At 42.0% G+C, this 25,916-nt stretch overlaps 1 protein-coding gene across 1 annotated transcript in view; it reads right to left on the bottom strand.

The window, feature by feature from the left end:
- Positions 1 to 25,916, bottom strand: part of ATG14 (autophagy related 14) — a 40,204-nt gene that overhangs the window by 9,080 nt on the left and 5,208 nt on the right. The window contains exons 2-9 of the mRNA XM_017515809.2: positions 21,590 to 21,652; positions 20,180 to 20,222; positions 15,829 to 15,910; positions 10,788 to 11,025; positions 6,950 to 7,179; positions 5,624 to 5,741; positions 2,688 to 2,778; positions 2,524 to 2,609 (exon numbers count right to left, since the gene is read on the bottom strand). Of these exons, the coding sequence (XP_017371298.1) occupies positions 2,524 to 2,609; positions 2,688 to 2,778; positions 5,624 to 5,741; positions 6,950 to 7,179; positions 10,788 to 11,025; positions 15,829 to 15,910; positions 20,180 to 20,222; positions 21,590 to 21,652 (951 nt within the window). The remainder of the gene's footprint in view (positions 1 to 2,523; positions 2,610 to 2,687; positions 2,779 to 5,623; positions 5,742 to 6,949; positions 7,180 to 10,787; positions 11,026 to 15,828; positions 15,911 to 20,179; positions 20,223 to 21,589; positions 21,653 to 25,916) is intronic.

Below are 25,916 nucleotides of genomic sequence, written 5' to 3'. Positions count from 1 at the left end.
TCTGCTTGTTGTGGGCACCCAAGAAAGCAACTGTTTTTGTACGTTTATCTTTTTCTTTTTAAAGAGACAGGGTTTCACTCTGTCAGCCAGGCTGGAGTGCAGTGGCACAATCAGAGCTCACTGCAGCCTAGAACTCCTCAACTCAGGCAATCCTCCCACCTCAGCCTCCAGAGTAGCTGGGACTACAGGCATGCAATACCATGCCTGGCTAAATTATTTTTTTTTTTCTTTTTGTAGAGACAGAGTCTCACTAGGTTGCCCACGCTGGTCTTGAACTCCTGGGCTCAAGTGATCCTCCCATTTCAGCCTTCCAAGTACCTGGGATTATAAGTGTGAGCCACCACCTGGTTTGAACTATCATTGCTAATAGTTTCTTAGTTCTCTTGGCTATCCAGTTTAATAGTTATGCCGTCTACAGTAATGCTAACTTACTTTCTTTCTTCCCAATATAAATACACCTCACTTCTTTTTAAGAATGCTTTGCCTTAGCAAGGCCTCCAGAGCTTTGTTAACACAGCACTGATAGTAGGCACTCTTGATTTTTCCTATGTAATCTACTGCATAAATTACATCAATATCTGTGTAAGTAATCTGTCATTATGTATAACTTTCCTTGTAGGTTTATGATAGCTATCCTCTAGTAATAATCTACTTCTAACTTGCTAGTCATTTTCCCCCCTAATTATTAATGGGAGCTGCGTTTTATTTAATTATCGTCAGCATCTATCCGGTTGACCTTTTTTCTTCTTTAATCTGTTAATGTGATGAAATAATATATGCTGGTTAACAGCATGAGAATCTACTACGGTGGATCAGCCAGATGTGTGCTGAGACCCTGGCTCCACCACTTGTACAAGCTCTGTGCCCATGGCCACGACTTACTTGATCATACTAAGCTTCAGTTTCTCCCATCAATAAAGTAGGAATAATATCCAAGGGAAGTAAAGAGGTTGGCCCTTTGTCAATAAAGACTGGCCCAACAAATATTAGCTCTTATTAGTAAGGATACATTTCCTAATGTTGAGCCCTTTACAGGTAAATTTCCTAACGTTGAGCTCTTTACAGCCCTTTACAGGTAACGTACAGAGAGGAGGGTGAGTAAGCTCACAGAAACCAACCACTAAAACTAGGATGGATTTCTAATGTTCAGGTTTCCACAGTTCATGAACCAATGAATGGAATCAGGGGTGAGAGGCACGAACTCCCTGTAAAATGGCACAACATTTTAAGTATATATGCAGTTTCCTGGAGAGTTCACAGCTTTTTATAAAGGAGTCTATATCCCGGAAATGTTAACTACCTGATGTGGGGACGGGGAGGAAGTGTAACACAGATGTTAGCTGCCGCATGGGGGAAGCCAGGCACACTGTCAGTGGAGGAGGCCTCCCCTAATTCACGCCTCGCGTTTCAGTAGATGGCTGATGTGGAAGGGAATCCCAAAAGAGCTTTCCCACCATTTGTCTTTCTTTGAGTACTCTTTCAAAAGTGTAAATACATAACCATGTCACATCTCTGCAGAAATGTGTGGACAGACTGGTAAGAGCAAGGAAAAAAAGTTAAGTGCCCAGCACAAGGGTGCCTGCATGGAACGAAGCTGAGCCTCATACTTCATGCTTTCACGGGCTGAGAGAAGAAAAAGATCTCACAGACCATTCCTGGTTGGTATTTTTTATTTAACTTTCTTTAAGCTAATTGATTTCAAACCAGTTCATCTCCTAAACCTCTATAACCCATTATCTCCAACAAATGGTGATCAGATTGACTCAGTGATAAGCAGAAAATTGTGTGGCTGGGCCTGATGGCTAATGCCTGTTATCCCAGCACTCTGAGAAGCCAAAGCGGGTGGATCGCCTGAGATCACGTGAGATTGAGCCTGGCCTGGCCAACATGGTGAAACCCCATCTCTACTAAAAATATAAAAATTAGCTGGGTGTGGTGGCACACGCTTGTAATCCCAGCTGCTTTTGAGGTTGAGAGACAGGAGAATCACTTGAACCCGGGAGGTGGAGGTTGCAGTGAGATGAGATTGCACCACTGCACTACAGCCTGGGCGACAAGAGTGAAATGCCATCTCAAAAAAAAACTGTGAATTGTTACTATGGACAAGGAGTGAGCAGGGGCAAAAGAAAATGCCCCTGGACAGACATTTTCCAGGGGCATTTTCTTTTGCCCCTGCTCACTCCTCACGTACACTCAGTAGGGCCACAGAGTTCACCGCTTTTTATAAAGGGGTCTATGTCCAGGAAGGTCGTATACGCAGATTCAAAGATGTGACCTTTGGCCTTCTGTGGTTTCTTCTACTGCATTTTATAAAAATGATTGATATCAATTTTTTCTAAGACATGATTACAAAAAAAGGTTCAAATATAATTACCTTTGTTTCTTTCTGTATGGGACTGCACTATTTTTGTCTGGTTTGAGGAGTTTGGGAATAGGGAACAGGACTCCACTATGTCAACATACAACTCTTCTAACAGGAGTCACAAAAAACACTTAGAGAAAAGCAACATATATCCTTCTTACCTGCCTAGGTGTTCAGAGCTCGGACTGACCAGGTACATTAGATTCCTGAGGGTATGCAGTGGTTGTAATTGATCTAAATTTACATGCTAAAAAAATTAAAGAATTGGTTAATATTTTCAATTATTTAAGAAAGTAAAAATTAGTTCACAACGTATTTTTCATACCTGAGAAAAACAAAGATAAAGAATATTTGCATTCAGTTTCTTCACTGCTCGGGTAAATTTCTGCTTGCTTAGATTTTCGCCACAAAATTCACTGTAAAACAAACATACAATTTATAAAGCTGTATTTTTTTTTTTTTTTAGGAAATTCTATGTTAAAATTTCTATTTACAGTACAATTAGGTGTAACACATACCCTGTGCCCTTTGCCGGCCTTAGTAAATTACACTTAACAAAGAGTTTTTCTGTTTTTTTGTTTTTTTTTTTTAAGATGGAGTTTCCCTCTTGTTACCCAGGCTGGAGTGCAATGGCACGATCTCGGCTCATCGCAACCTCCGTCCCCTGGGTTCAGGCAATTCTCCTGCCTCAGACTCCCGAGTAGCTGGGACTACAGGCAAGCGCCACCATGCCCAGCTAATTTTTTGTATTTTTAGTAGAGACAGGGTTTCACCATGTTGACCAGGATGGTCTCGACATCTTGACCTTGTGATCCATCCGCCTCGGCCTCCCAAAGTGCTGGGATTACAGGCGTGAGCCACCGCGCCCAGCAACAAAGACTTTTTAACAGAACAATTATATTGCATTTACACAAATCACAAATGCACATCCCCTTCCACCAAGCAATTCCACTTCAGGAAATTTATTCTACACAAATATCTGAAACACTTAACAAATATCTGAAACACTAATGAAATGAAAAATGGACAAGATTATTTCTTGAAGTATCAACAGCAGACTGGTAAGATCTTGATACCTTTATAGAAAGGAAAACTATACAACTGTCATCTACTTTACGCAGAATGACAGCCAAACGCTTACATGGCCCTATGAGGCCCATAAGATTTGCATCCCGTCTTCCTCTCTACCCTCGGTATTCCAGCCAGGACACTGCAATTGCCATTCTTTTTGCCTGCAGCCTCTTTTCTAAGGGGTCCACACAGCTCCCTCCCTCCCTCCCTCCCTCCGGTTCCGGGGGATTACGTACCTGCCCACTCAAACACAGCAAGCCCCTCTCTTACACATTCCCTTTCTCTTACCTTTTTTTTTATAGGCAGGGTCTCATTCTGTCACCCAGGCTGGCAGCAGTGGTGTGATCATAGCTCACTGCAGCCTGCAGCCTCAATCTCTTGGGCTTAAGTGATCCTCCCACCTCAGCTCCCCATGTATCTGGGACTATAGTTCTGCGCTACCACACGCAGCTAATTTTTTTTTTTTTTTTTAATTTTTAGTAGTGATGAGGTCTCACTATGTTGTCCAGGCTGGTCTCAAACTCCTGCGCTCAAGTGATCCTCCTGCCTCAGCTTCCCAAAGTGCTGGCATTACAGGCAGGCATGAGCCGCCCTCTCATCCTGTTTTAATGTGCTCCACAGCATTTACTGCCATCTGACGTGCTGTTGATTTGTTTACTATTTATGTTGGCTCGAGCCCTCCATGAAAATGTGAGCTCCAAGATGGTAGGGATTACTTTTTTGTCACCAGTGTGCCCTCCAGTTCCTACAACAGTGCTGGCACACAGTGGGAACTTCATTAACATTTGTTACTAACTAAAAACTTTAAAAGCAAAGTGTAAAACATTATAGTATAGCATACTACCATCTGTGTTTAAAGGGGGAAGATGGTGGCTGGGTACAGTGGCCCATGCCTGTAATCCCAGCACTGTGGGAGGCAGGAGGGGGCAGATTGCTTGAACCCAGGAGTTCGAGACAAGCCTGGGCAACATAAAGAAACCCTGTCTCATGCAAAAAATCCAAAAAAATTAGCCAGGTGTGGTGGCATGCGCCTGTAGTCCCAGCTACTTGGGAGGCTGAGGCAGGAGGATTGCTTGGGCCCGGGGAGGGGTGAAGGTGGCAATGAGCTGAGATCATGTCACTGCACTCCAGCCTGGGCGACAGAGTGAGACCCTGTCTCAAGAAAAAAGAAGAAAGAAAACTTTTAAATTTTCTTAAAAATTAAAAAGAATAAGAATTTTTTAAAAGTGGGACAAGATGATAATGTGTACGCTTTAAACGCAATGACACAGCTGGACGGTACTAGGATGGTTGTAGTGCAGACTGGGTAGACTGTGTATCTTTAAATTTTTTTGAATTTTATTTATTTTTGAGACAGAGTCTCACTCTGTCACTCTGGCTTGAGTGCAGTGGCGGTATCTTGGCTCACTGCAACCTCAGGCTCCCAGGTTCAAGTGATTCTCCTGCCTCAGCCTCCAAGTAGCTGGGATTACAAGAACCCACCATCACGCCCAGCTAGTTTTTGTATAAATGTTTTGAATTTTAAACCACGTAAATTTTTTATTTAAAACAACAACAACAAACAAACAAAAAGAATTCAGGGCAGGGCACGGTGGCTCACCTGTAATCCCAGCTCACCTGTAATCCCAAATTTACTTTGGGAGGCTAAGGCAGGCGGATCACTTGAGGTCAGGAGTTCAAGAGCAGCCTGGCCAACATGACAAAACCCCCTCACTCCTAAAAATACAAAAATTAGCCAGGCATGGTGGTGGGTGCCTGTAATCCCAGCTACATGGGAGGCTAAGGTGGAAGGATTGCTTGAACCTGTGAGGTGGAGGCTGCAGTGAGCAGAGATTGCGCCCCTGTGCCCCAGCCTAGGTGACAGAGCAAGACTCGGTCTCAAAACACCACCACCACCACCAAAGAATTCAATGGTTACAATTTAACATGAGTATCTGCAGCAAACCCTTGAATATCCTGGTACTCCCTTTACATTCTCTTTGGTCTTCTCAAAGACTTCATGTACAATTGTAAGATAATGAAACAAACTAGCACATAAAGCTTTTGAAGTTAATCTCAATATTTCAATCAGACCTTCTCAGTCTTGATAATACTTACATTCTTATTTTTGGTTTACTGGAATAAATGAGGACAAAATAGAAACTTGAAAGAGCTATGATAAAGGTGACAACATCGCCTTCAATTACTTGCCTGTTGCACAGCTTTTTGGGAAGATTTACATCAAGTATATGAGACAGAATGTTGACCAGCTGAGTTGCATAGCATAGCGCAGCACTGATGGTGTAGGCAGGGTTACTCTGCTCCATGTCTGCAGTATGAAAACAACCACCATGGACAAAACCTTCATTCCAACAACATTCTAATGATCCAAAAGTTGATCATAAAGACTTTATCATGATAGCACTGTTACGTTTTAGTCCTTACTCAACAGATACTCCATGACCAGACATAAACGACCCATTGTTTGTATTTTGCTGAGTAATGCGACAGAGCAAATGGGCCTAAATAGGCCCAGCATAAATGAAATTAAAGTCTGACCTGTGTGAATCTGATAATGTAATATCAGAATAAATGCCCAACGTGAATGTCACCTCCCCGGAAAGGCCTCTCCTGACAACCCTATGAAAGAGTCAGCCCTTCCTCTGTACCCCATCCTGCCCCAGGATGCTCCCCTAATTCCTTCCATGGCACCCACTCCAAGTACAGCACCTTGATCATTTACTTGCTTCCTGCCTTTCTCCCCTGAGAAGGGGAAAAGGCCGCATCTGTCTTGGTCACCTTTGTATGTCCAGCACCCAGCAATGTGCATGAGCTCACTAAATATTTAATGAGTGACTGCAAACAATCTTTCTCCACCAAAGAGAAACTGCAGAGTCTTAAAGGGTTTTACATTGGGGGATTTCAATCTCCATTTAGGACTACTAAAACACATTACAAAGTTATACACTAAAAATACAGGTTTCAACAGGTTAAATATACTTCTTTAAATAATGTCTTCTTATATAAACCAAGCAATATTAACCCCTAAAAAGTGAGACATCTAAAAAATATTTTCAGTCCATCAAGTGATGAATGAATAAAACAAAATATGGCTTATTTATCCATACAATGGAATTCATTAAAAGGAATGAAATAATAATATATGCAAATCATGTGGACGAACCTTGAAAATATCATGCTAAGTGAAAGAAGTCTGACAAAAAAGGCCATAGATTTGATGATTCCATTGATATGAGTTGCCCAGAAGAGGCAAATCAGGCAAAACAGACACAGCAAGCGGATCTGTAGTTGCCAGGCGCTGAGGGGAAGGGAGAGTGGGGGAATGTGACACTTTCATGCCATGGGGTTTCTGTCTGGGATGATCGAAATGTTTTGGAATGACATGGAGGTGATGGAAGCACACGCCGTGAAGGGACTAAATGCCCCTGAATTGTTCGTTTGAAAGCTGTTCATTTTGTTATGTCAATTTTACCTAGAACTCTCTATCTAGATTTCAAAGGATATGCAGCTTCTCACCAGGCCCCTGGGTTGTTTTCTTCTCCTCCACCCAGCTGTAGTAGGCAGAGTAGTCCCCGTTGTTCGGGAGGCTAATCCAAGGCCCTGTAATGCTAATGCTGGTGTCTCCATTGTGATCATCGCAGACCCATCGTCCTGAGAGGTAAGTTGTCCTCCGAGCTTCAGCAAGCTTGCTCACAGTGCTGGAGGTCATGGCACTGTCACTCTCTGAAGACACATCTGCGGGATCTCTACAAATCAGAAGACACATACAGATTTCAAGAGAGGATTTTCAAGGGCATGCAATATACTCACAACACAAGCTAGAATGTCAAAGAGCTGCATGTGAGCACAGGAATTCTACCTTAGTTTTTATTTTTTTATTTTTAGAGATGGGTGTCACCGTGTTACCCAACATGGAGTGCACTGACAGATGCAATCATGGCTCACAGAAGCCTTGAACTCCTAAACTCCAGAGATCTTCCTGCCTCAGCCTCCTAAGTAGCTGGGATTACAGGCACCTACTACCAAACCTGGCTAACTTAAAACATTTTTTTGTAGAGATGAGGTCTCACTTTGTTGCCCAGGCTGGTCTTGAACTCCTGGCCTCAAGCAATCCTCTGAAAGTGCTGAGATTATAATCATGAGCTACTGTGACAGGCCAAAGTGCAAATATTTCAGTCGTGAGCCATCATACCTGGCCAGGGATTTAACTGGAATATATGTAGGTAAGAACTTGCTATCAGAGATGAGGATCAAACCAGCTGTGGCACAGAAGCCCACACACTGTGAGGAAGACGGAACCAAGAGGTGGGGTCGAACGTAGCAGGTCCTCCAACTATTTGGTCTCAGCACCCCTTTACATGCTTAAAACACTTTGGAATCCCAAAGAACTTTTGTTTACATGGGTTAGATTACTGATACTTACTGTATTAGAAACTGAGGAAAAATTTAAATAATTCATTCAGACATATCAATAAACCTATTAAACCTGTTAAACATTTTTTTGAAAAAAATCTTTTCAAAACAAAAAATTAGTAAAGAGTGACACTGTTTTACATTTTTTAAACTCTCTGTAATACTCAAGTCTTTCTGCCAAGTAAAAATAGCATCCCACAAAAACAGCAGCTAGTTCAGCTTGCAGCTCAAGCTCCAGTGCTTTTCCCTGCGCCAGCAATGGCCCTTCAGTACGCAGCACAGGGCCTTGCGCCTGCTCGCCGTGCCCTTCTATGCCACAGTCAGCCCTCCATATTCACAGGCTCCACATTGCAAACCAACTGAGGACTGAAATAAAAGAAACAACAGGGCTAGGTGCCGTGGCTCATGTCTGTAATCCCAGCACTTTAGGACGTCAAGGCGGGTAGATCACTTGAGGTCAGGAATTTGAGACCAGCCTGGTCAACACAGTGAAACCCCATCTCTACTAAAAATACAAAAATTAGCTAGGTGTGGTGGTAGGTGCCTGTAATCCCAGCTACTTGGGAGGCTAAGGCGGGAGAACTGCTTGAACCCAGGAGGCAGAGGCTGCACTGAGCCGAGATTGTGCCAGTACACTCCAGCCTGGGCGACAGAGCAAGACTCTGTCTCAAAATACAAACAAACCAAAAAAAACTAAGAATAACAAAAAATAACAAGCCCACCATGATGGCTCATGCCTGTATTTTCGGTACTTTGTAAGGTCAAGGCAGGAGGATTGCTTAAGCCCAGGAATTCAAGGTTATAATGAGCTAAGATCACATCACTGCACTCCAGCCTGGGCAACAGAATGAGACTCCCCCACAAATCAAAAAACAAAAAAAACAAACCCACCATGAAAAGTCACAGCAGGTATAAATGCAGTGACGGGGAAGAACACAGCGAACTTGGGGAACAGAGATGTTCAGTGTGGCTGGTGTGTGGGACACACAAGGGAAGTGCCAGGAGATGGGACTGGAACAGCAGGCAGGAAGCAAGCGGGCTGGGAAACGCCTTCCGTGCTGCTCAAAGTTTAGATTCTGTCCTCTTGGCCCGTGGTTCTTCCTATCTTTCCTTCTGCCACAACATACGTGTAAGGTAACTGCTACCAGCTGTCACAGATAAGCCTGGCCAATTCTGAGCTGTACTGCTACCTCTCCCTCCTCCCACAAGAAGTTAAGAGAAACAAATAAGAAATCTTACTATAAGGATAACTTTAAAACCATCAACTTCTTTTGAAAAAAACGAATGGCATATAATAATTTACACTAAACAAAAGATTAAAACAGCACAGAAGTAGAGTTCTTCTTCATGTTCTCTCTTTGTGTGTGTTTTCTTTTGGAAAAAATGTCAGCCTTACAGAAAAGCGTCAAGAACTTTAAAGTTTCCTTGTATACACTTCACTCAACTTCCCCAAAGTATCAATTCAGGAAAATATTCTACAATAATCACAACCAGAGAATCAGCACTGCTACAACACTGTTAACTAATTTACAGACCTTACTCCTCTCTCCAACTGTCCTACTAATCTCTCTTCTGGGGTACAGGATCCAAGATCACATACTGCACTCAGCTGTCAGTCTCCTAAAAACCTGATATTCGGCTCTATTTTGAATCTGCCTTTTTATGTTTCTATTTGCCAACTCTTACTAATGACAAATTACTTAGAGTCAGAGAGCAGGTTCTCAAGCTAGAAGAGGAATCAGTCTTTTTGGCTTTTAGGAAGCCAACTCTGGCAACAGACTAAAGGACAGACTGGAGAGAATCGTTATGAAACTAGCAACAGTCCAGTGAGTGTCAAGTTTCCAGGGAAAGCTGCTGGAGAGTGGGAGCAGCCAGAGAGACAGGAAAATCCTCAACTAGAGCAGCCCAGCGGCTTGTGGGAATAAATGAAAGCCGGTGGTAGCTGTCAAACCTGCTGATCAGCAGTAGCATCAGAGAAGTTTAAAGATACAGAAGTATTACAAGTTGGACTGGCAGGTTGGAGGGGTACCCTCTAGAACCTTTATTTCTCAGATGAACAGCCAGATGGGGGAACCACTGTCCTGTTCATCCCACCAGAGGTTATCCATGCACTACTGCCTAAGATTAAAGTCACAGTACTTAGTGTTCAATAGCAGTTAACACAATAAATAGCAGTCACCAGGAAAAGGTTAAGTCAACATGTAGTGCCCACCATCTAAGAGACCCAAGCTCTAGATGTTTTCTTATGTATTTGCTCATTTCTCTGTGAAAGAGCATTTTTAAATCCCCATTTGTCAGACAAGGAAATCAAGACTTTGAGGTCCAAGAAGATGCTTCACAAAACACAACTAATAAATGGCCCAATATCACCCATCAGATAGTTTTTTTTTTTTTTTGGAGATAGTCTTGCTCTCTTGCTCAGGCTCAAGTGCAGTGGCATGATCTTCACTCACTACAACCTCAGCCTCCTGGGTTCAAGCAATTCTCCTGCTGTACTGTAGCTGGGACTATAGGTGCGTGCCACCACGCCTGGCTCATTTTTGTATTTTTAGTAGAGATGGGGTTTCATCATATCGGCCAGGCTGGTCTTAAACTACTGACCTCTCAGGTGATCTGCCCGCCTTGGCCTCCCTAAGTGCTGGGATTACAGGTGGGAGCCACCACACCTGGCCATCAGGGGGTTCTTAATTAGAAGTGTGAGTCAGCACCTCACCTCGAAGCTCTGGGAGAGTACACAAGCCTGGGCCCCACCCCTCACCTGGCTGCCTCGCCAGCTTTGCGCCGTGTGCGCTGTTTGTTGAAGCAGATAAGACTTATGTTCCATCACCGGGAAAACCAATGACCCTAGAATAAGGTCCAAGAAATAAGGTGCTAACATACTTCAAAAAGTATTTGGAACTTGATCTATTATTCCTGGAGTGAAAAGATTTGCTGAATGTACCTCACACTAGTCTTTACTTCCTCGATTGGGAAAATGACGGAAGTGAGCTCTAATATATGGGATCGTCGAAGATTTGCCAGACGCTCATAATGACTTCGTAAGTCAACGGTCTTTTTCTCTACCAGGTCACCAAGTCTGCGATTATGCCTCTGGATCTTCTCCTTTTTCTCCTGGTGCCGCTGTGCTCGACTGTAAAGCTTCTGATTCTTTTCCTTGGTTTTGAGGAGACCTTCAGAATCTAAAATAAATAAATCACACCCAACAATTATGTCTGCAAACAGTTCCTATGCACTGCAGAGCTCCACCCCACAAACATACATGTTTCCCCTCGCAATCTAAACTGAAAGCAAAACCTCAATAAAATCAACTCATGTTCGCTAAGTGAAAATTTTGAGAGTTTAGTTCAAGCAGACATTACACATAAGGGAAAGAGAACTATGATTAAAATGACTCTGTTACCGCAAATCAACAGGAAGTTGGGTAACAAAAAGTAAAATAAAATAAAATGACTCTGGATCTCCATGTGTACTCATCCTTAGTAAATGGAGTCACTCAATGACTGTCAAGTTTAAGTTTAGCACAGGAAGGACCTGATTTTCCTAAAGTGGGCACCAAAGAATAGTCATATTGGGCAGAAAAGAGATCTACTTCAAGTTTGAAAAACTTACTGGCTATATGATTTCCTGAGAAACCTCTTAGGTGTGCCCTGGATTATAACCAGAGAACCCAGGGATAATCCCACAGCAAATGGTTATCCAGTAGAGAAGAGCAACAGAAACAGCCCAAGAGCTCTTCAAAGTCACAGTGCAGTATGGCAGCAACCGGCAGGGTGGGTGGGAACATATCTGGTGAAGTATCCGGAACGCACATGCCCAGCATTTTAAGTGCTGCAGGGGAAATAAAAGCCTGGCCACACAACCAGGAGAGGAGACACACACTTGCCCTGTCAGATTTGGGTCCTTTTTGTGGAGTTCCTTTGAGTTCTGGACCCTACACCTGCTAGCTACACCTGTTGGGCTGTAGTGAAACTTCACTTGAATGACAGAAACAAGCTGTAAACTCTCAGACAGGTATCTAGGAGTTGCTCAGGCAGCTTAAACCCAAGTTCAAAACCAAGTCCATTATTTTTCCAGGAAAATCTCCAGTTTCCCTACTTCAAGATTATTTTTGACTTGTCCACTGCCTAATCAATCCTTTGATGGTTAATTCCATTACCAGTCCAAGTCTTTCTATCTAGACCTTTCTTTTTATTCCTATTGTCACAACCCTAGTTAATGCTCACCAAAAGTCTGCCTATCTCCAGCATGGCTTGACTCCAAGCCTTCATGCCCTTTTTCACTTGCTCAGTCTTTATAAATTGTAGTCAATGCTCAGTGGTTCTCTACTCCCCATCAATAGTCATCACTTCCTGACACTCATACTATCTATTTGCTCCTGTTTTCTAAATGTTCAAATTTTACTCGTTCAGGAAGGCCCCTCCATAAACACTCCCCAGACCTTTTGCTCCTCAGAACCCTACGGTAATGTGTTTGGATGCCTCTGATGGCACATAGCTCTTGCTTTCATATATGAGGTCCCACAGAAGCCTTGCTGTCTCCTAATTAGGATATAAAAAGCACCTGATAAATGTCTGTGGATCAAAATCATCCTCCCACCCTCTTTCATGGAGCATCACTGAACTTAGGTATTTGGTTGCAGGCCTTAGATTTCTGACAGTTTTTCTGTTTGAAGACGGAGTTTCACTCCTGTTGCCCAGGCTGGAATGCAGTAGCACAATCTCAGCTCACTGCAACCTCCGCCTCCTGGGTTCAAGTGATTCTCCTGCCTCAGCCTCCCAAGTAGCTGGGATTACAGGCACATGCCACCACACCTAGCTAGTTTTTGTATTTTTAGTAGAAATGGGGTTTTGCCACATTGGCTGGGTTGGTCTCAGACTCCTGCCCTCTAAGTGATCCATCTGCCTTGGCCTCCCAAAGTGTTGGGATTACAGGCGTAAGTCACTGTGCCCGGCCGATTTCTTAGTTTTGAAACAAAAATCAGCCAGGTGTCGTGGTGGGTGCCTGTAATCCCAGCTATTTGAGAGGCTGAGGCAGGAGAATCGCTTCACCCCGGGAGACAAAGGTTGCAGTCAGCCGAGATGGCACCACTGCGCTCCAGACTGGGTGACACTACATCTCAAACATCATCATCATCATCATCATCATCTCTTTGTCATCCCTGCTCAATGTGAATGTCCTAAAGGTTCAGTCTCTTGGTTCCACCACTTGCTAACTTATTCTCATAATCTTTACTGAGCTCTTTACAAGTGCTGAAATGAATCTACCCGGCCATGATCCTGAGTCATACAGTGCTGAGATTTTTGGGGAGGACTCTATTTCAAATTTATGATCATGACCACTCACAGGTGGCAGGAAATCATCAGTCACCCCATCTGCACCCAGTGCAGACTCAGCACCCAGTCATCCTTCTCTCCCTGCCATCTCCCCTCAAACATCAAGATGTTTGGCGCTGTATCTGTATCTTCTCTTGCTTCTTTGTAATTCTGACTATAGCACAGATCAACTCAACACTGCAACTGCATATAACCTAACTTCCCTATCTATGCCATATGATATATCTATATTATACCATATAATGTGTATCATGACCCCTTAAGTCAAAAGATTCTAGATAATTCATCAGTCTCTACAAGTAATTTAGAATTTGCACCCTTTTGTGAATACATGTCATAATTTGACAACAACAAAAAGACTATTGGGTAGCAAGCTCTTAAGGATGAGTTCCCAAGTATAGCTTCCGGAATCCATTAACACATTTAAAAGTGTTTGCAAATTTTTAAAGTCTGGGCTAGAGGGTGGGAAGGAGACTGTATTTACATTCTACAGAGCAGCAGTTCCCAACCCTGGCAGGTCATCAGAACCACTTGGAGTAGTGCTATTCAAGTGTGGCTTCTAGATCTGGGCCCATCTGTAAACTGTTACCAGTCATGAAGAGAGGAGGACAGAGATACAGAGTATGCACGTGGAAGCTTTTTTCTTCAACACGGCGATCTGACATTGCAATAACATGCAAGCATGTGATCATTTTCCTAAGTCCAGGATAGATCCCAGGGTTTTCTCTCTAGATTTTAGAAGGGTCACCAGGTGACTGATGATTAGCTGGGGATAAAAACCCCTAGGGTCAGGCCGGGCACGGTGGCTCAAGCCTGTAATCCCAGCACTTTGGGAGGCCGAGGCGGGTGGATCACGAGGTTAAGAGATCGAGACCATCCTGGTCAACATGGTGAAACCCCGTCTCTACTAAAACTACAAAAAATTAGCTGGGCATGGTGGCGCGTGCCTGTAATCCCAGCTACTCAGGAGGCTGAGGCAGGAGAATTGCCTGAACCCAGGAGGCGGAGGTTGCGGTGAGCGAGATTGCGCCATTGCACTCCAGCCTGGGTAACAAGAGCGAAACTCCGTCTCAAAAAAAAAAAAAAAAAAAAAAAAACAACCCCCCTTCCAAAAAAAAAAAAAAAAAAACAAAAAACCCCTAGGGTCCACTCCTTCACTTCTATGTCTAATTCTTTGTGGTGGTGGTGTTTATTTTGGGGAGTCAGGAATGAGTTAAAAACAGCTGATCAGAGCTTTTAACCTGCTCATCAGAGAAACAGGCATGGTCAGTAAATTCAGCAATTTCAGGAGGTTCACAGACCTCCTGTGAAAAAACTCAGGTGGCAAAGCCCTGAACATCATGGGAAGATGGGGAGAGCGTGAACTAATGCTAAGGAATGGGTTCTTATGTTGCTACTGAACCAGAGCCTTTGGAGATTGCATGCAAGACTGGGTCGAAAGTGTGTTCTAGAGAGTTCTGTGCACTTTCCACTGGGCTGCCCTAATTCTCTAGTAATCCCATGAAACTCCACGTGAGCACTTTATTAGGACAAACGTTTTCAACAGAAGCTTTACACCATTACATGCCACTATAAAAGACTTGCTTCTGGAAGCAATGAGTAGACGAGAAAGGGATTCACGAGGTCTGACGGTGACTCATCCTAAACTTTAAACACTGATCTTCAGAAATTCATGGACTATAGCTCACTGCTGGCGCTCATTTAATGTTACATAAACACACTCTGAGTCTGAAATAAATCTCATTTTCAGTGTGAAAATAAAACATAAAAGCTTTTCTTGGAATTATTTCTAAACAGAACATGTCTCTAATCTTAATGTAACAGAAGTGTATATGATGTTTTATTAGGATTAGAGACAAAAGTATTCTTGGGGCAAATGGGAAATAGGTTAAGGATGTAGGATTTCTAAGAGAATTCATTTTGACAACGGCCTATGATAAAGTATAAAGTGTACAAATATGATGTAAAATTGATACAGATTAAAATGTGGAGACTCACTAAGGGAAAAAAACCCAATATTCTGTGCTTCTGCCATGAGCCAATAATTATTACAAGAGAGTACGAAGTTAGACTCTGAGCTTCCTGTTAGGTAAGGCAAATAGAAACATACCTTCCTTAACTTTTTTTTTTGAGGCAGAGTTTCGCTCTTGTTGCCCAGGCTGGAGTGCAATGGCATGATCTTGGCTCACTGCAACCTCTGCCTCACGGGTTCAAGCGATTCTCCTGCCTCAGCTTCCCGAGTAGCTGGGATTACAGGCACCTGCCACCATACCTGGCTAATTTTTGTATTTTTAGTAGAGACAGGGTTCGCCATGTTGGCCAGGTTGGTCTCAAACTCCTGACCTCAGGTGACCCACCTGCCTCGGTCTCCCAAAGTACTGGGATTACAGGCATTAGCCACCACGCCTGGCCAACTTCTTTAATTAAGAAAAGGATCTGGTTATTTAAGGCCTCTGTAATTGTGTATTTGATTTTTAAAAATTCCTTACACAAACGTTTTACAAGGGAAGATGAAGGCAAGTAGTAAACTTCTCCAAGTTGCCACTGCCCCATCCCTTGCTTTCTTTCTGGGTCCCTCTAGTTTATTAATCCCACGAAATTCCACCTGGGCGCTTTCGAGGGCTGGAAGAAAGGGGGCGAATTACTTACTTTTCTTCATTTCTTCGTTTCCTTTACATATTGTTTGTTTCAACTGTTCAATCCTCATCTTGCAGGACATTATTTTCCACCTCTGAAAAAAGCATGTAATAAATGTTACAAACGTTGGTCTCTTATGATTAATATGATCACCTATCTGGGATCACTACTTATTTTCAGGTATGTCAGAAAACCTAACGAAGAAAAGGGCACTATAATTATGTTTGTTATAGCTTTTGTAACTATGGAAGATTACGAAAAAGAGAACAATGTTTTTCTGGTTCAATGCAGACAAAAGAGAAATTAACGGAAATTATGAGAAAGAAATGCACATAGTTCTTTTGCATTTGTCAGTGAAAGAAAAAAGTTGAAGGACATTCTCTAAACCCTCTCTGTCTATACAGTTACTAGGCACATGTGGTTACTTAAAACTCAATTTACATCATACCAATACAAAAATTCACACCGCCCTCATGTCAAATGTTTGATATCACATGTGGCTCGTGGTTACTGGGTTGGACAGCAAAGATACACAACACAGGCATCATCACACAGAGTCCTACTGACGTACTGCTACAATCCTCTAGTGCTGGTTACTGAGGAGACGGTTAACATAACCAAATCATCTCACCCAATAAGCAAATAGTACTTACAAGTTAATAAAAATGGCAACAAAACAAACATTATTTTTTCAGTGCATAACTCAAGTAAGAGCTCCTGAAAAGCCTCAGAAAAGGATATGAAACATGAAACTACCTCTCTACATTACCAGGAGTTAGGTCCAGCGTCCCCTAAAGCAGCAGTCCCCAACCTTTTTGGCACCAGGGACTGGTTTTGTAGAAGACAATTTTTCCATAGACAGGGTGGGGGATGGTTTACAGGGATGAAACTGTCCCACCTCCGATCATCAGGCATTATTTTCTCCTAAGGAGTGCACAACCCAGATCCCTTGCACGTGCAGTTCATAACAGAGCTCATGCACCTATGAGAATCTAATGCCACCGCTGATCTGACAGGAGGTGACGCTAAGGTGGTAATGCTCGCTCGCCCTACTCTCTCCTGCTGTGCAGCCCGGTTCCTAACAGGCCATAGACCAGTAGCCATATGTGCCCCAGGGATGGGCACCCTTGCCCTGAAGTGAACAGAGGATCAGTAAAAATAGGATCTATGGGCCAGCTGCAGTGGTCACACCCGTAATCCCAGCACTTTGGGAGGCCGAGGCAGGTGGATCACAAGGTCAGGAGTTTGAGACCATCCTGGCCAACATGGTGAAACCCTGTCTCTACTGAAAATACAAAATTTAGCTAAGAATGGTAGTACATGCTTATAATCCCACTACTCGGGAGAGGCTGAGTCAGGAGAATCGCTTGAACCAGGGAGTCACAGGTTGCAGTGAGCCAAGATCATGCCACTGCACTCCAGCCTCGTGACAGCGAGACTCCGAGACTCTGTCTCAAAAAAAAAAAAAAAAAGATCTATGGCCCAGTGCAGCCACTCACACCTGTAATCCTAGCCTTTGGGAAGCTAAGGCAGGCAAATCACTTGAGCTCAGGAGTTCAAGGCCAGCCCAGGCAACATGGTGAAACCCCGTCTCTACCAAAAATACAAAAAATTAGCCAGGTGTGGTGACATACGCCTATGGTCCCAGTTACTGGGGAGGTTAGAGTCCAGTGGTGTGATTACAGCCTCACTTCAGCCTTGACCTCCCTGGCTCAAGTGATCCTCCCACCTCAACCTCCCGAGTAGCTGGAACTACAGGTACTACCAAACCTCACTAATTTTTGGTTTTGCTTTTGTAGATGTGGGGTTTTGCCATGTTGCTCAGGCTGGTCTTGAATTCCTGGGCTCAAGCAATCCACCTCGGCCTCCCAAAGTGCTGGGATTACAGGCATGAGCCACCACCACACCCAGCCCAGATTTTATAAGAGCAATTTATATTTAAGATACATACTCACATAAATGGAAGTACACTTTACCCTACTTTACTTTTTCCATTAATAAATACAACATGGACATCATTTCACAGCAATATATGCAGACTGACCACATTATTTTTAACAACTACACAGTATCATAATTTTTTATCTCATCCTGATTGATGAACATTTGTTTATATACTAGCTTTACCATTATGCTACAATCAGTTTTTTTTTTTTTTGCCCATAAATTTCTATATTCATGAGCATTTTCTTAGGAGGAAAATTGCTGGATATACTACATGTGCTTTTTCAAACACTTTTTTTCTTTCATAATTGAGATTTCACTGGTTGTGCTGAAGGTCAGTACACAGACATTTCAATTTGTACACGATTCTTAACATATATACCAGAAATCTAAAAGCCATGTATTTTAATTATTTTTTAAAGTTATTCCAGTGGCTTTCTAGCTTAAAATCTGGAAACAAATTTCCCTTGAGTTCATCAAGTACCAGTATCTTCACACACTGTTAAGCTGTTACATATATGTCCCACCAATTCACAACTGAATAGCATATACGCTACATCTTCAAATTTTCAATCTTTCACAGAACATCAACAAAGTTATTAGGAAAACAGGACTACCACGACCAGAGCTCAGAGTGTACGCAATTCTGACAGGGAGAGCCATCACCAAGGAGCGGTTTTCTTTAGGCAACAGTTCTACTAAAAACACAGGAATAGAAGTAATTTAAAATGTTCAATACATTAATTAAATGCAGGACTGTGACTTCCTATCGCCATTTAGTATGCTCAGTATTATAGGATATAAAAACTAACCCCCAAGTATGGAATGTTAAGCTGACACCCAAGGCGGTCAAAGCCTCCCGTAACTCAGTATTCCATACTACCTCTTCTGGTTGTACCAAAAAGTACACAACCAGAGAATGATTTCACCTCCAAAAAAAAAAGCACTGACACTTAAAAAATGGGATAAGGTAGAATTCCCTCCTTCTCAAAAGTGTTTCTAGAGCTACTAAAAAGCTTACATTTACAAAATAGTTGGTAAGCCCGGACGTGGTGGCTCATGCCTGTAATCCCAGCACTTTGGAGGCTGAGGTGGGAGGATCACCTGAGTTCCAGAGTTTGAAACCAACCTGGTCAACATGGTGAAACCCCGTCTCTACGAAAAATACAAAAACTAGCTGGGCGTGGTGGCATGCGCCTGTAATCCCAGCAACTCGGGAGGCTGAGGCAGGAGAATCACTTGAACCCAGGAGGCGGAAGTTGCAATGAGCTGAGATCGCACCACTGCACTCCAGCCTGGGTGACAAAGTGAGACTCTGTCTCAAAAACGAAACAAAACGGTTGATTAAAATATTCCTCTACATTAGACAAGGGAGACAGGGACTCCTGACAAGACATGGTATAAGGTATTGATCAGACTTGGCTTGTTTCTCTCTGGCTTCATTGGAAGCGGGGTTCTCCTCAGTTTCTTGCTTTCTGCAGGTCAATCTTCAGTTTCTTGGTTAGTTGCTTCTGCCTTTTTCCCCTTTTCTCCCTTTTTCCCTTTTGTTTGCACTTTTTTGTTTGAAGATTTATTCTTTCCTGCTGCTTCTTCAGCTTTGTTTCCACTTTTGCAGGAGCAGGCTCAGCTGACCACTGTGCCAATCTCCTCTTGGGCTCTTCCTTTGTGGCCCCTTCACTGGAGGTCACTGACCTTCCTCTTGAGTATCCGGGCTACAGGGAGGGCATGTGCCAAGTGCCTGCAGGGCACAGCGTGCCTGTCTAGAGCCTTAGCAAAGCAGGGCTGCCTGGCCTCTGCCATGACTTCCTCCAACTCTTTATTTTCATGTGCTCTACTCACTTTTCCCCCAAGTTTAATTAATTGCTAAACTTTTTTTTTTTTTTTAGGGAGTCTGACTTTGTCACCCACGCTGGAGTGCTGTGGCACCATCTTGGCTCACTGCAGCCTCCGCCTCCTGGGTTCAAGTGATTCTCCTGCCTCCCAAGTAGCCATTACACCTGGTCAGAAGTTTTAAACTATCAGGTAATCTGTCAAAATGCTTTCCTCTATGGTTTATAAAGGTTCTCCCCACTCCAAGATTATGTAAATACCTACCCGTATTTTCTTTGACACATTTAATCATTAACCCATCTGAAGTGTGTATATGATACAGAATTTTTGCAAAAAGGATAACAGCCCACTGTTTTTGTTTTTCTATGTCAACACCAAGTTTCATAATTATCCTTTATGATGGCTCCATAATTAATTGCTGATACCCCATTTTTGGTATCTGGATGAAACATCTGAGGCCACACTGCAAGTGGGTTTAAGTAGAGGACTACCAAATATGATTTTAAAATTTAATTAAAAATGATTTTATAAGCTCTACCAACTTAAAACCAAGTTGCCTCAAGTAAAAAGAACATATATTAGAGCTTACCAACTGATCTGTTATCCATTTTCCTTCCATAGCTTTTAACACTCTGTATGGAAAAGAGACAGAAAATAAACTTAAAAATAATAAAATTCTGTGAAGTTCAAAATGTAAAATCAAAAACTTTTAAGTTCTTCGAAATGGCTAGAAATATCAAAATGGAACTTAGCATTTAAAGGGTTTTCCAGATTCCCTGTTCTCTGCAATTTTTTTCATCTCCTTCCTTCTGCAGTTCTGAACACTGCTAAGAGCCTTTCTACAAATGCCCACAATAAATCTGCCTAACGGCCTTAGCCTTTATCCTCAGTCATCAGTAATTTCCACCCGTCATAATTCATAGTAATAGTTACAAGACAATGAATTAACGATCTAAAATACTACGGTTAGTTCCCAAAGAAATGACACATGCCAGTATCTCCAAAAATTTGTTCTATGGAATAAAATGTTCTATGGGAAAAATAAAGTTTTTGTGTTTGAGTAAGTTAGAGAAATTTCAGAGTTAAAAAAATTCAAGCAGGTTTCTCTAATACAGAATATCCTGGAAGATTTAAACTGCTCATGAATGTGTTTATACCACTGCAGACTCTAGAGAAGCTGGGGTCACACTGTGGGAATCACTGGCCTGATTATTAACTATTTTCACAAAGGGGTGTGAGACATCCATGTTGGCATGGTTTGGGGAGTGTCACAAAAGAGACAACCCGAGCCTTGAGAGATGGGCAGGATGTGCTCAGAGAAGAGGAAAAGCACTGAGGTGGAGAGAAACTGAATGAAGGCACAGAGATGCAAACATCTGGAATGCATCTGAGGAGCAGGTTCTATACCAGAACGTTCTATAGGACAATTTTCAATACTAGGGAGTGGGAGATTCATCAGGGATGCCTGTTAATAACTTGGATTCCCACTCCCCCCAAAAAAACAAACCAACCTCAGATTCTTGGGCCTCACCCCATATCTACTGCATTAGAATCTCTGAGGATAGGGTTCCAAAAATTTGAATTTTTAACCATTATCTCAGCTAATGAATTCTGACAGATGTGCAGACCATATGTTGCAAAATACTGATACGGACAAAAGAAGAAAGGTAAATGGAAGCACTGATGTCCTATGGGAGCCACCAGCACTAACTTATGTCTAATCATACCCACTGTCCTGGACCCACACACCAATTATCAGTGTCAGGGATCTGATTCATTATCTACTGTGTACCATGCACCAGGTCTGAGACAAGTATTTTCTAGAAACTTGGTAACTTCTCCTGCTTTACCTCTCTCAGATGCACTCCTTTTTCTACACTTTAAGAGATTGTATCCTAAATGCAGTAAGTTAGCAATTCATTTATCTGCATACCACAGCGATGAATTAAACCAAATGGTGACTAGATCACTTCCATAAATTAAAAGGCAAAACACTCACTCTTTTTGAAATTCTTCTTGCTTGCTCTTAAGTTGGCTTAACCTTTCTTTCTTGTCAATAAACCTGTAAGAAAAAATTCAATGTCTTATTTAAATATTCATTTGTTTTTGTTCAATGAGACTACGTAAATTCCCCAGAACCAATCATTCTGCAGAGTCATGTGAAAATGTCATTGTCCTGATAGTAAATACACATCTTCTCAATGGGATACACACAACTGCTAATCATCTGGTCCTTTTAAAACTAAGCTCAAATCCTCAACTTTAAAATTCTTCCTGGGTCTATAAAATATAAACTATATCTTATATCTTCCCCCCAGGTTCAATTATTTGTCAAAATAGGCACATCACAATACTGAATCTGAATCTGAATTCAAGGAAACTGATGCTTTCAGTAGAAAACAAATTTTAATTACTAATCTGGATTCAATCCTGCTCTCTCCTATAAACTGATTCCTTATAATTTTTTAAAAATTGTATGTACACTTTTTTTTCTACTAATTTTATTGCTAGTCATTATAGGCTAACAAATTAGTAAAAGTTATCAAAAAGAAGGGATATCATATTGCAATATGTGATACTGTATTTGTCAGTTTCTATCCTAATCCTTATTTTCTTCTTGCTAGCTTACCTGGGGGTTTGTTTTTTAATTTTGCAGTTTAAGGTGATAACTCAGGTCAATTTTAAACTTCTGCTACTTTTAAACGTAATCACACGAAGTCTTAAATTTCCTTCTATGCACTGTTCTAGCTATATCCTAAGATTCTAATACAGCATATTTTCATTATCATTTAGTTTGAAACTTCTTTTTTTTTTTGGAGAAGGAGTTTCACTCATTACCCAGGCCGGAGTGCAATGGCGCGATCTCGGCTCACCACAACCTCCGCCTCCTGGGTTCAAGCAATTCTCCTACCTCAGCCTCCTGAGTAGCTGGGACTACAGGCACTCGCCACCATGCCCAGCTAATTTTTTGTAGTTTTCAGTAGAGACGGGGTTTCACCATGTTGACCAGGATGGTCTCGATCTCTTGACCTCGTGATCCACCCGCCTCGGCCTCCCAAAGTGCTGGGATTACAAGCGTGAGTCACCACGCCCAGCCAAGTTTGAAACTTTTTTTTTTTTTTGAGACGGAGTTTAGCTCTTGTTACCCAGGCTGGAGTGCAATGGCGCAATCTCCGCTCACCGCAACCTCTGCCTCCTGGGTTCAGGCAATTCTCCTGCCTCAGCCTCCTGCAAGTTTGAAACTTCTAATCTCCCGTAAGAATCCTTCTTTGACCCATCTGTTATTTAGAAGTATATTGTTTAATTTTCAGATACACAGGCTTTTCTAGGTAGCTTACTGTTACTGTTTCTAATTTAATTCATTCTGATGTAGTTACAAAATATATTCTGTGTGATTTCAATCTTGTGACTTGAGACTGTCTTACTGCTTTGCATATGGTATGCCGTGGAGAAAGTTCCATGCATATCTGAAAGAATGTGTATGCTACAGCTGTTGTGCACTGTTCTATAAATGTCAACTAGTTGAAGGTGGTTGACAGTGTCACTCAGCTCTTCTGGATCTGTGCTGCTGTTCAATGTGGTAGCCACCAGTCACATGTGGCTACTGAGTACCTAAAATGTGGCTTGCTGCTTAATAAGGGCATGAACGAAAAAAAAAAAATTGTATGACTAACATCATATAATCGATTATGGAATGAACAGTGACCCACTGACCATTTCGAGAACAGAGGGATAATGGCGCACGCTGCAGTAACATGATGTGATGTCCAAGAATAGGCTTTTGGCTATCTCCCAGCATAAAGGAAAACAATTCAACAGGCCATAAAAGACCTAAAAAGAATGTGGACAAAGAAGTCTTTCCAAAATACTATTTCTGCAATCCCATGTTTGAAACATACCCCAAGATATCTACTTCTAAGAGGAAGAAATAGAATAGTCTAATCATGACCCTAACAAATTTGTCGCTGAAAATGCACAATACACATTAAACAGAAAAAGCAAATAGGTAATATAATATGTGACAGAATTATATACTTATGAGTATTTAAATTTAAATTTAAATTAAATGAAAAGTTCAGATCCTCAGTTGTACTACATCACATTTCATCAGCCACATACGACTAACTGGATGGCGGGGATACAGAACACTTCCATCACTGCAGAAAGTTCTACTGGATAGTACTGCAATGTCCAGTAACGTGATGTGAAACAGTTAGAAAACTCAGAAACCAACATGGAATGAGGATGAACCCACAGATTCATCAGTCAGTCTATCAGGCATTTACTATGCACCTGCAACATAGAAAAAGGCATCCTCCAGAATATTAAGAAATCTAATAATAAATTCTCCTGCAGTGACTGTGAAACTGTTGGACATATCATTTGTTATATGCTTCTGTTTCCTTGTATCAAAAAAGAGAGACTGATGTGGTATTTACTTTTGTATCACTGAGACAACATGGTGATTTATGTTCTGATAATCCATAGAAAATGACACACTCACAAGTTAGCAATCTCAAGCCATGCAAAGGACTGACATGAACGATAAAATCTTGCCTTTACAGGCTAAAAACGTTTTCCTTTGAGGTCTGTTGTAAAAATGCCACTTTGCTCTAAAACAAATTCAGATGACAGACAACTGTGTCCAGCTTAATAGTGAGCTGATTCTCTTGGACTTTGTTAAAAACACAAAAGAAACAAACTCTTACAAACAAATACACAGATGGCAGCAGGAATAACAAAGGGTTAAGTCCTACTGTATCAAATATTGAAAAGAATGGCAAAAACACTGGCCGGGCGCGGTGGCTCAGGCCTGTAATCCCAGCACTTTGGGAGGCCGAGGCTGGCGGATCACGAGGTCAAGAGATCGAGACCATCCTGGTCAACATGGTGAAACCCCGTCTCTACTAAAAATACAAAAAATTAGCTGGGCATGGTGGTGCGTGCCTGTAATCCCAGCTACTCAGGAGGCTGAGATAGGAGAATTGTCTGAACCCAGGAGGCGGAGGTTGCGGTGAGCCGAGATTGTGCCATTGCACTCCAGCCTGGGTAACAAGAGCGAAACTCCGTCTCAAATAAAAGAATGGCAAAAACAGCAATTACTTTTGCACCAACCTCATACTTCATGAGTCACATTATCCTTCGTGAAAGAAATTAAAAATAGGTGGTGTCAGCAAAGCTAAAGAGCTGATGACACCAAGCCACACAGGTGGGTCAGCGCCGCAACTGCTCACTCAGCCACTTATCCAGGCTCTGCAGTCTCCATCCCACCACTTACAGAAGGAGATAAAAAATTCATTCCACAAGTCTGTGCTTTCTCAATATGGCTACCAAGAAGTGAAAAATAAAGTATCACTATATTCTAACCAATTTAATGATACATATTATATGTATAGTTTTTAAAAGTATATGTGGGGGGAATCCACATTTCACATATTGTTTTCCAAATTGGGGCTGTCACATAAAATATCTTGGTCTCTTTTTCGGTGCCAGAACACATTGATCTAATTCACTAATAGGTACACAGCATTTCACAGAATGGATGTTATACAAACCTCTACAGGTGAACACCAGTCTTCCTTCCAAATTTTCACTATTATCAGTAATGGTACAAATGAATAGCCTAGTGTACCTTTACAGGCTTTTCAGTTTCGCTACGAGAAATTCCTATAAATAAAATAAACTGGGCCGGGTGCGGTGGGTCATGCTTGTAATCCCAGCACTTTGGGAGGCCAAGGTGGGTGGATCACCTGGAGGTCGGGAGTTTGAGACCAGCCTGGCCAACCTGGCGAAACCCCATCTCTACTAAAACTACAAAAAATTAGCTGGGCGTGATGGCAGGTGCCTGTAATCCCAGCTACTTGGGAGGCTGAGGCAAGAGAATTGCTTGCCCAAGAGGTTGCAGTGAACCGAGATGGCGCCATTGCACCCCACTCTGGGTGACAGAGTGAGACCGTCTCAAAATAAATAAAATAAAAAATAAACTGCTTAGTCAAAAAATATTTACATGCAAAACTGTGGGTAATCCTCAAATTCCCTCTAAAACATTTCACACAATTTACAACCCCACCAACAGAACCTGCTTTCTCACAATCTCCACAAACACTGGACATTTCTTATTTTTGCTAATCTGATTGGCTCGGATCTCTCCCTCTGAGAGATGACTCATAATTCACGTATTTGCATTTATTTCATTATTATAAAGGTTGAACAACTTTGCATATTTTATTAGCTACTGATTTTTCTTATTTCCTTAAGTCCTTCATTCAATTTTTTTAGTTTTCTTTTTCCTTCAAGGATTATTTAGCAAGAAAATTGGCCATTTT

This window comes from Cebus imitator, unplaced genomic scaffold (genome assembly GCF_001604975.1).
Source record: "Cebus imitator isolate Cc_AM_T3 unplaced genomic scaffold, Cebus_imitator-1.0 Scaffold560, whole genome shotgun sequence".
In the NCBI taxonomy this organism is placed as follows: domain Eukaryota; kingdom Metazoa; phylum Chordata; class Mammalia; order Primates; family Cebidae; genus Cebus; species Cebus imitator.
The sequence above is the reverse complement of the archived record's forward strand: the minus strand, read 5'-3'. Positions and strand labels throughout refer to the sequence as shown.